The 11,490-nt window shown below is 40.8% G+C and overlaps 1 protein-coding gene across 1 annotated transcript; it reads left to right on the top strand.

Moving 5' to 3' along the window:
- The first annotated feature begins 4,540 nt into the window (after positions 1-4,540).
- LOC133777753 (uncharacterized) lies at positions 4,541-5,508 on the top strand. The gene is made up of 2 exons (XM_062217491.1): positions 4,541-4,703; positions 5,024-5,508. Exons 1-2 carry the CDS (start codon positions 4,619-4,621, stop codon positions 5,254-5,256), a joined length of 318 nt encoding a protein of 105 aa, XP_062073475.1. The 5' UTR covers positions 4,541-4,618; the 3' UTR covers positions 5,257-5,508.
- The last annotated feature ends 5,982 nt before the right edge of the window (positions 5,509-11,490 follow it).

Raw genomic sequence — 11,490 nt, 5'->3', positions numbered from 1 at the left:
TTTGGCCTTTGGGTTTGAGTTTTCTGAAATTTGAAATCAAATGGGTGATTTTGAGTGTGATTGTGTTATTGAGTTGGGTTATGATTTTTATGGGTTGATGTATGGTCTACTTGGGGTTTTGATATGGTTTTGGGGTTTAGGTTTGAGTTTGGGATTATTTGGGATTGTTTTAGTTCGGGAAAAACGCAAGAGAAAACCCAGAAAATCTGGGTTCGCGTATGAGCGCCGCGGCCCTGTTCTTGGGCGCCGCGGCGCGAGGTTGCATCAGGGGGGAGGTCAGGCTTCTGACTTGCTGGGCGCCGCGGCCCTATTGGGCAGGGCGCCGCGGCCCTATTGGGCGGCGCTACCTAAGAGGGCCGCGGCGCTAGGCCATTTTCAGGACTTGAAAGTTTGCATTTTTGAGCTTTTGCTCTGGGGGTTCGGGGGATGTTTCCGATGATTTGTTTTAGGAGTTTGGGAGTCCCGAGAGTGTGGGATTGGTCCCGAGAAGCGGTTTTTGATTTGATTAGTGTTGAGGGTGTTTCTTGTGTGTTGTGACTAGGTTATTGGAGAGGCTCGTGCTAGTGGACCGTGCTCGCGGCTTTAGTGCATCAGGAGGCTCGGAATACAGGTAAGAAAACCGTAACACCCGAGATTAGGGCATGGCCCCACTGTGTGATTGTAGGGCATGGCCCCGGATTGTATTACGTGCAAATGCTTAACCTTAAATGAACCGTGATGTGTGTGAATGTTTATTTTGAATGTACTATATGTGTGATTATGATGAATTGAACGGCAAGGGCCGAGTACGGCGTAGGCCGGGGCGGCCGTGGGGCCGGGTACGGCGTAGGCCGGGGCGGCCGTGGGGCCGAAAGTAACACACAGCACATGGGATGCTTATATTCAGGGTGGGACCCAAGGGATACATGAGTTATCCTCGCGGTGAGAACCGAAACTCCAGGCTTTGGTAAGGCCTTGGGGGCGGCATGGCCGTACTTGTTTATTATGATGGTTTTTCCTATGTGTCAGTGAATTATGCCAGCTATTTGATTTGCATATGTTATGTATTATTTGGGTTTTCTTGCTGGGCTTCGGCTCACGGGTGCTCCGTGTGGCAGGTAGTTGCAAGGACTGAGTCAACCAACCATGAGTACGGAGAGCGTAAAGCGACGCGTACATGTTTGGCCTGCCCGACTGCTTTGGTTGGGGGTTTATTCAAAAATGGCTGTAATAACCCATGATTTTATGATTTCTCAACTGTAACCTTATTTCAAGATGTAATTAGTTTTCAAACCTTATTTTGGGATCCCAAATGTTTAATAATAGAAGTTTTAATGAAACGACGCATTTTCAAAGATTACAGCCTTAGATTTTAATTAGTCACACTTTTGTCTCAAAACCTCGGTTAGCGAGTTCTTTGCACAATGTTTTGTCTAAAAAAAAAAAAAAAATCACTTAGTAACGGCTCTAAGGAAGTAGGGCGTTACAGGTTTGCTAACTAAGCAACTACAAACCTCATTGTAGTTTGAGGCTAATAGTTGCTTAGTTAGCAAACCCCAATAGTTACCATGTACATGGGTTAGAATTATGATACGTGTGTTATAGTATATGATATATGTTCATAGTTTATGTGTATGACTATGTTTCATGCTTGTAGTAGATTTTCCTTGCTAGGCATTAGGCTCATTCCTTTATGTTTTATATGTGCAGGAAAATAGTTATAGCGGCGGGAAGGTTCTTGGCAGCTTCGGAATGTGTATTGAGGGAGAATGGAAACAGTGGACTGCGTGAACGATTCGAGAATGAAGTTGTTTCTAGTCATTTAAAATTATGCTTTACATGTATTTTCCACACTTTATTTTGTAACGAATTTTAAGATTTAAAGTTATGATTATTTTAATATTTTCAAAACAATGGGATCTCATATCCTAAATGAATTTTCATGTATTTAACATTTGCTTTACAGTTTATAATAAAGTTATGGTTATTTCATATGTATGTTTTCTTAAGATTAGTGTCTGTGTATAGTAGTTATTAATGGTCCAAAGTCTAGAATAAGTTGGGTCGTTACAACCAGTGAGCCAAAAGACTCAGCAACAAAACATATTAACAAATTCAAATAGTTCATAGAACATAAAAGCATGCTTAACAGTAATAACTGGAACCAAGCATACACAATGTACACGTAAGTGACCATAGGGTCACACAAGTGCATGTCGCACTCCCATGTATTCATATGGCATCCGAGCCAGTCAAGTGTATGATGCACTCCCAGGGTGGCCTAGCCATAACAGCCTGCGCTCAGCGCGCATAATGCTGACTACAGCTTATCAGTTGAGCCCTTTTAATTAAATATACCCTCGACTAGCAGGCCGAGCTTTTGGTTAGGTGCAATAGGCAGACTCCCGACTTATAAGCCAAGCTTCCCAGTCGGGAACAAACATACATATAATATATTCATCATACATAGATACAATGCATTACAATGTATTCACATAGGTATACACATGCATAATTATTATCATGCTCATTAGCTAGGTCTGAGCCTAATCATGTTTACATTTAACAGTTGGGCCAAGCCCCAATCATATTACATTTAACAGCTGGGCCAAGCCCCAATAATGCATTTCACGCATCAGGTGCATTTTTCTTACCTCGATCCTTGTGTGAATAGCGGAACGACCCCAAGCACTAATCCTGACCCGAGCCTAGCAGAAACCCTAGTCACAACACCAATATATGTTCAACAGGACTTAACCCTAGAACCTGAGTTCCAAACCGAACTCTAACTCTTAAAACCATAGTTCCCAGTTAACGGAGCGCTAAAAATGTCCCCTGAGCCCCCAAGTAGGCTCCCAAGTCAGCTTCCCCGAGCCCCCAGGCCTAGCCCTAAAAATCAACAAATTGGCATTTCGGGGCCCCTAGCACGGTCGTGCCTACAGAAAGTTTGGGGTTCTAGGCTATTGACGCAGTCGTGCCTCTCAACTCGAGCCCCCAAATTGGATTCCAATTTCCCCTTTTTTGGGACACTAGCGCGGTCGCGCTCGAACTAGATATTTAATAATTATATTAATATAAATTCAATTGTTATATTATCTTAATTTTTAATAAGTTTCGGCAGAATAAATATTTATTGATTATATTAATATAGATTCAAATATAATAAAAAATCATTATTATAATAATATTTAATATAAGACTAGATATTTAATAATTATAATAATATAAATCCAAATGTTATAAAATATATATTATTATAATAATGTATAATACAAGACTATATATTTAATAATTATAATAATTTAAATTTAAATGTTATAAAATATTATTATTATAATAATAATAATATATAATATATATTTTCCTAATTTTTATAAAATTTTGGTAGAACAAATATTTATTAGTATTATTAATATAAATTTAAATATTATAAAATATCATTATTATAATTATATTTAATACAAAATTAGATATTTAATAATATATTAATATAAATTTAAATGTTATAAAATATCATCATTATAATAATATATTATACATAATCTCAATTTTTATTAACTTTTTTATTATTAATATTAACATGTTATTTTTTTATTCAAATGTGCATTGTGCATTGTGCATTGTGCGTTGTCTATGCCTAGTATTAATTATTATTATTATTATATAAGTATTATGGATAACTAAATTCTATATGTAAAATAAAAATTAAAAATGGGATATTGTTGAAGTGTTACATTTTTTCTCAATTCAAGTGTTAATTATGTTAATATCATGTATAATAAAATACAATAAACAATAAAGAAAATTATAGTATATATATATATATATAAGATTTCTCCATAGTTATTACTCATAGATACAAACTAACAATTATGATGATGTGGCAACATAGTGACTTAGTATAGCAAGTCACTAACAGATAAATATTTTTTTTCTACATTAATTTCGAATTTAGTTCTTTTTTTTGCAATAATTAATGTTGTTTCCAACCAATGAGAGACACCGTCTATATTTAGAAATTGATATGCATTTGAAAATTGAAAAGTTTACAATATTATATTTTCATAATAAATATACATTTTTCATGGGGTAACTCTTCCAAAAATTTAAAAAAAAATAAAATTTATTTTTAGAAATATTAATTAACAATCATAAATGTGGATCATTAATCTTAATTTAATAATTAATATTAAATAAATGATGCATAAGAGTAGTAACTGTATATATACTAGAACTTTAAGTAGCCACTTATGCAATAAACAAAACTCTGTAAAGTATGTGCAAGTACAAAAAAAAAAGAAAAAAAATTATATATAGTTGGAAATTTATTGAAAGGTTAGAAATTTTTCTCCTACAAGCATATAGCCACTTAGATAGATGAACACGTGTTTATTTAAGGAAAAAGGGAACATGTGGCCTTATCTACTTTGTTATCCTTAATATTTATTATATCTTTTTATCTACCATTTTTGTCTTTAAGGTTTTTTTTTTTTAAAAAATGTTTACACCACGTGATAGGTGATAATATATAGTCGGACAAAAATAAAGAGGTGCAAGATCTCTTCGCTTCTATAAAAAGACATAACTGTAAGTTGAGTTTGTGCAAAATATATCGAAAATATTTAATAAAATAGAGAATATGGAGAGAAAGATTGTCAATATTCTGGTGGCTGCGGCTCTAGTTTTTCTGGTAGCCACCTCTTTTGGTCCATCCGCATTTGCAGGTAGGCTTCCTATAGTTTATTTCATCATTTATATATATAGGCATTAATTATATAGCTACGTGAGAGTGAGACTAGCCTAATTGATATCATGATATGACTCAATCTTTGATTGTCTTATAGTTATTTTCTCCCTGTATAAAATAAGAAATTAAACATCAACATAACTCAATCTTTTGTCATTTAAATAAATCGTCTTTCTCCAGATTTACTGTACTGATCGTTTCGATTCTAAATGATCTATTATTATTATTATTAGTAGTAGTAGTAGTAGTAATTAATACTTCTTAGAAGATATAATTAATTAACAACGTAAATTTCAGAAAGTGAGAAGGTGGAACTAAGATCCGATGGTAGAAATGATCATCATGTGGATACTGCTAAGATGGACGTGTCATACCCATACTCACTCTCGAACGTAATCGTGGAAGATAACACATTGGGGATTCAATTCTGTGGGTTATGCCTAAAGCCTGGCGTCACATGTGAGAAGGGATGTCTTTGTACTTGGAAATTAGGTTGGCTTGTACCTATTTGCAAGGGCCTGTGCTGCTAAATCTAGAACATATATGCATCACCATCGTGATGGTTTGTTGATACTTTGCATATTGAATAATGCCAACTCTTCATATTTATGTATAAGAAGCATTAGATTTATGTAGTCCTGCATGTCCTGCTGCTTCTTGATTTATTGGTCGATCTTCTTTTATTTTTAATGCTGAAAGTCATTATGTAAGTTTGTTATGTTTGTAATAATTTAAACTTTCACTTTATATAATTAATAAAAGTACTGTTGATGTTGTGATAAGTTGTGGTTCTAGTTTAGTTATGCAAATAAACTAGAATTTTACGTATCCACAAAATTCAGCTTCCAACATTTTTTTTGTACTACACTATCTGTATATATTATTGTGGTGGGGAATGGAACGAGACCAAACGCATGACCCCACCACAAGAAATGTTGAGGTAGTGGTATAATTCAACAATTTTTTTAGCTTAATAATATAAAACAATGAAAGGCAATAATACAACATCACAAAAGATTTGCACAAGATGTGAATCTTTGCCCAAAAATTTTATTCCAAACCACTAGAAAATTGCTTGAGGTTTTTACTATGAAGGAATGAGTGGGATACAACAAGCTTATGAAATTCTCAAGCCAAGCAATCTTGATGAATTTCTTGGACAAAATTGAGTCTTTGAGAGCTAGAAAGAGAGAGAGTTTGAAGGAGTGATCAAGTCTCAAAAACACTAAAAAATCAAAACCCCTTAAATAGGTTACGCCCCAACTTTTCGTCCAACCAACAGGATTAGACCTTTTTAAAATATATTTTTGAGGCAAAAAAGGCAATTTGTATGGCGCAGCAAGTGACTCGTTCCAACAATTCTTGTCACGTGCGCACAATGCATCGGCTCTAGAGGGGCAATACATCGCCTTATAAGGCATGTTCAACTTGTCCAAAAGAGACCTTAAACAACTCAAAATGTTCCCTAACTTTTTGGGCATGCTTAGATACATTATTGTATCACTTTAGACCCAAAAAGATAGTTTTTGAATGCCTACAACAAAATGTCAAATTCCACACTACCATTATGTGAAATTGTTAAGTATTTTTCATCACTTTGTGAAAATACACTTAACTTTATATTTAACTTACCATTACAAGAAAAAAAAACCCATCTTAGTGGTCAAGATAAGCTTATCTCGGGGTCCAAGAATGTAGAGACAATGGTCCCTAACACAAGCTAGGTGTAAAACCCTAACAGTTTCACATAATGTGGATGTGAAATTTGAATTTTTTGTTGTAGGCGCTTAAAAATTATAATTTTGGGTCCAAAGTGATACATTGAGGTATCTAAAGATGCCCAAAAAATTTGGCAGTATTTGGAGGTGTAGGGCATGAAAAGTTGTAGATGACATTCCATGTCCTACAATGGGAGACATGAAAAGTTTATCATTATGTCCTACAAAGAAAGACATGAAAACTGATGGAGGACTAAAAGTTAATTCGTTAAGTTTTTTAATCTTGATACACATTTCAAACACGCCCCCCAATGGGAGACGTGAAATGTATAAAAAAAAATGAATACATTTGATGTCTCACTTTATGCTTTGTATGCTATGTATGATGCTAGAAATATTATTAGACTATATTTATGCTTTATATGGTCCAATTTTGATTATGAAATGAACACATGATATGTTATGAATGCAAATGTTATGTTATGTATGTTATGGTTTTGTAGTTGTGAGTGACCGTGAAACCGTACTGTGGTATGCTCACTTTACAGGGAAATCATCGTGGAGTACTCGGAGTTTTCCACTTAGCGCGGGTAGTGGTTATCTTTTGACCGCAAAGGTCTTGAGGCTGATCACCTCCCTATGTTATGATATGATCACGGTGACTTTAATTATATGATATATATATTGCAGTATTGGTGGAGAAATAAATTAAGTTTTACCAAAATCGGCCAACTATAAGATTATGTTATGGTTACAAGTACTTGTATGTTATGATATTATCTTCATTGGGCTAGTTATGAATGGATGATTTTCTAAGAAGATATGTTGGTTAATTCTAAGATTACATTATGCTAGGGTTATGTTTACATGTGTGTTTTGCTTCCTTGCTAGGCATTATACATAGCTCATCAGTTACTATGTGTGTGCAAGTAAGAATAAGTCATAAGTACTCAATGATGGTGTGCTTGAGGGGATCTCAACTGAGTATGTATATTGTGATCAACTGGCCTATAGGATTGGTGGGTGTGGCGAAAAATAATAGCTATACTTGTGTACGCCCTGATTTTCCCACGGGCTATTAGCGAGCTGAGATACGGCCTAAACTATATCAGCCACGTGGACATCCCCAAAGACCGGAGCTACCATCGTAAGATCCTACCTCCTTAGCTCGAGGTAACCTAAGGGTTCGCCAAGATTACTTAAAGACTGAGTCTGGACTCTGAAGGCCACAGGTCGAGGGAAGCATCCAGCTCGTGGTACGAGCTAGAGTTGGAGGCTATGACCTTTTATAAAGTCAACCACGCAAGGTAAATGTGCACATATCAAACATCACGTGTCTGATATATCCCTGACTTCTCGAACACGCAGCGTGAACATGCATATTCAGACACCCACGACTGGGTTGGGCCGTGCGGCCCATTATCCCCCTTACCTATTGATTAGACCACACTTATTTGTCAGGTTTTAGGAATTAATCATGAATGTCACAGAGTTGACATGATAGAGAAGAAGGTCACGGGATGACCTTCTTACCAACTCCCAGGTGCCCTCTCCTATTAATATGGAGACCCTGGGAGTTACAGAGGGTTGGATTCAATTGTGTAAGAAATACCCTGTAAAAGAATACCAAGCATATAGCAATAATATTGACTGGTGGAGTAGAAGGATTTTAACCTTTGAACCACTTAAAAACGTAATTGTGTCACCAGCCCATTTCTAAAAAGATCATTCATCTATTTCGGTTCAACATAAGCACTAATCCCTTCCTCTTATTTTCTTAATTATCTGTTGGCGAAGAACCGCGTCAACAGTTTGGTGCTTTCATTGAGAGCAAGTTAGATTGGTGCTGTCGCAAACATCCACTATGGTGACCACTCGATCCAGACACGGTAACGAGACGGAACAGCATGATGGGCAGGAGGCTCATCATATCGCCATCCTCGGTGAACAAATTCCTGAGGTCCAGCAGCGGCCGGGCAAACAGCCGGTGGGCCAAGATGACACTGGAAGTTCGGCGCCCTGGCCACCTAATCCAAACCCAGGTTTTTATACTGCGATAGAGATGGAAAACGCTCAGCTGAGGAGCCAACTAGCAATAGCTAATCAGCAGATCAAGGATGTGTTGGCCCGACTACCCCCTCTTCCAACCGACGCTAACACCGGAAAGAGGCAAGGCGAGACTCATAAGTCCCGTCAGGGTAATCGGTCCAGGCCTAGCCGCTCGGACAGACTTCCGACAGCCAACTCTATTCCCTCATCGCACCATCGAGAGGCAAACTTCAGAGAAATGCCTAGAGCCGAACAACAACAGTACAGCCGTTCAGTCCGAACTTCGACTCCCAGCTCCCAACCAGCCTCGAGCACGCCCAGGAGGGCTCGAGGAAATTCCATAAGGTGATCCGAGGAGGGCTCACAGCATCAGCCCGTCCCCACCAGTCGTCCTGTGCCTCATCCAGATCGCCAGGCGTGGGACCCGCAGGTTGGCAGGGCCAAAAGGCCCCCACCTAACTTGATACGCCCTGACGAAACCAGGATCGCCTCTCCGGTCAGGCATCCTCCATCTCCAATAAGATATCCGTCTCCTCCTCGGCCCATTCAAGATATTCCAGCCTATGGAAGCAGCAGGAGAAACCCGCTGTCCGCAGGTCTTTCCCAACGTAGCAGGGCGCCGAGAGAGAGCCCGGATCCTCACCCCCAAAGGCGGACTCCGAGCCTCTCTAGCCGGAGCTACTGGACCGGCAATCGCCGGAGTGACCTTTCTGGCGGAGACCTGCGTCAGCGTTTAAGTTTGGCACAAAGTCCTCAAACCACCCAGGGGGGCGATCTGCGAGATCGCCTTAACTCTCATAGAGGGGAACAAGTAGGAGGTGACAGCCATGCTCGCTCAGGGGGAGCCCTATCCGAAGTACGTAACGGCGGGAATGCCCCAAATAACCTATCTCAAGATAGGAGGGGCAATAACCCACCAAATATGTACAATGGATCCGGAGCTGTTGAACAGCCCCGGAATAACCAAGGAAATCAGGACAAAACCCTCGAGCCCCTGGCTCAGATGGAGGAGCTAATGAGGAAGCTCATGTCGGAGAAAGAGAAAGATGAATACAATTCGGGGGACGAGATGGAGCTCTTCGTCCCCAGCATAGCAGCAACGGCTTACCCACCCGGTTTCCGTATGCCGCACCTGTCCAAATTCAATGGGGACGGAGATCCGTCGGATCATCTGGGGATGTTCAATACCCTGATGATGGCCCACAACATTGGCCCTGAGCTGAGGTGTCTGATCTTTCCTTCCACACTGACTGGACCAGCCAGACAGTGGTTCAAGCAAAGCAAAAGACAATCAATCAGCTCCTGGAAAACTTTCTCGGCTGATTTCAAAAGGGCATTCCGAGCCTCCCAGGCTGCCCGCGTCAAGGCCGACTCTCTAGCTAACGTGAGGCAGCAGCCCGACGAAACTCTGAAGGCTTACCTGAGCAAGTTCGCAAACATCGTTGCTCGGGCTAGAGACGCGGATGACAGCTCAAAGCTCATGGCCTTGAGAACTGGAATCCTCGTCGGAGGGGAACTCTGGAAAGATATACAACGGAAGGGAGTTAGCTCAGTGAACGAGTTCCTAAATAGGGCCCAGGAATGGATCAATTTGGAGGAGGCCGAAGCCTCAGCTGCAGGGACCAGCCAGGCCCCTGAGCAGCCCCCTGGAGTGGGGACGGAGGTAATGACAGCGACCCAAAACGTCACACAGAATAACCAGTTCGGCGGAGGTAAGAGAAAGGGGAACGGCGAGGTCAGCCAGCACGGCCCAAAGAAGAATAAGTCCGTAGACAAGTTCAAGCCGGTCTACGCGACTTATACAGAGCTCACCCACTCTAGGGAGAACATCTTCCTAGCTAATTCTACTCGTCTCCCCTGGAAGAGGCCAGAGCCGTTGAAGCACCAAAAGGGGAAGAGAGACACCTCCAAGTTTTGCCGTTTTCACAACGATGTTGGCCACAATACTGATGATTGTAGGCATTTGAAAGATGAGATCGAGACTCTCATCCGAGCCAGCCCCTTGGCTCAGTACGCACGGAATAGGGTTCCAGCAAGTCGACCTGCTCCAGAGGTCCTGGTCAGTCAGCCCGGGTCTCGGGTAGATCAGGACGTCCCTCCTCCCGTGATAGGAGGAGAGATATCCACCATCTCTGGAGGTCCGCATATGGCTGGCACGAGCAGGGGTGCCCAGAAGAGGTACATAAACGAACTCAAGGCGCATAATGGAGTAGAGTTCGTCCCGGAACAACGTCTGCCGAAGCAGCAGCGATTGGAGAGGCAACCAATCATTTTTACAGAAGAAGATGCGGGCCATGTCCAGTTCCCTCATAACAACCCTCTGGTCGTAGGAGTTCAGCTCGCTAATCAGAGGGTTAGGAGGGTGCTGATCGACAATGGGAGCTCGGTAAACCTCCTATTCTGGTCAACATTGGAGAAGATGGGTTTGACTGTCGCCGAGCTGAAGGCGACCTCCATGATGATGTATGGTTTTTCGAGAGAAAGATCGACGGCTATAGGGACTATCGAGCTGGTGATCACCTTAGGAGAAGGACCTCAGCAGTCTCCAAACTCCTCGAGTTCGTGGTCATCGACTGCTCCTCTGCGTACAACGCAATTTTGGGGCGACCCACGCTCATAGCCTTTGAGGCTGTCACTTCCATTCGCCACCTCACGATGAAATTCTCTACTTCCACGGGAATGTGCACTGTCCATGGCGATCAGTTTGCTACCAGGGAATGCTACAACATTTCCATGAAGGGAAAATCGAAACCCGGGCAGCTAGCAATGGCCATCCAAGGTGGTGGAGAGGAATCTCAGGAACCCTTAGCTGATCCTGAGATTGAAAAACCTCAGAGCGCCAAAGGGGAAAATATCGTCTTAAGTGAGGATATTGACCCCCGAATAGGCGAGGACAGGTCCGAGCTCCAGGCTATTGAGGAGCTCAAGGAAATAAACATCGATCCGCAGAACCCTTCACGGATGGTCAAGCTCGGGAAAAACCTCTGTAGCGAGAGG

This window comes from Humulus lupulus, chromosome 5, assembly GCF_963169125.1.
Source record: "Humulus lupulus chromosome 5, drHumLupu1.1, whole genome shotgun sequence".
Taxonomy (NCBI): Eukaryota; Viridiplantae; Streptophyta; class Magnoliopsida; order Rosales; family Cannabaceae; genus Humulus; species Humulus lupulus.
The sequence above is the reverse complement of the archived record's forward strand: the minus strand, read 5'-3'. Positions and strand labels throughout refer to the sequence as shown.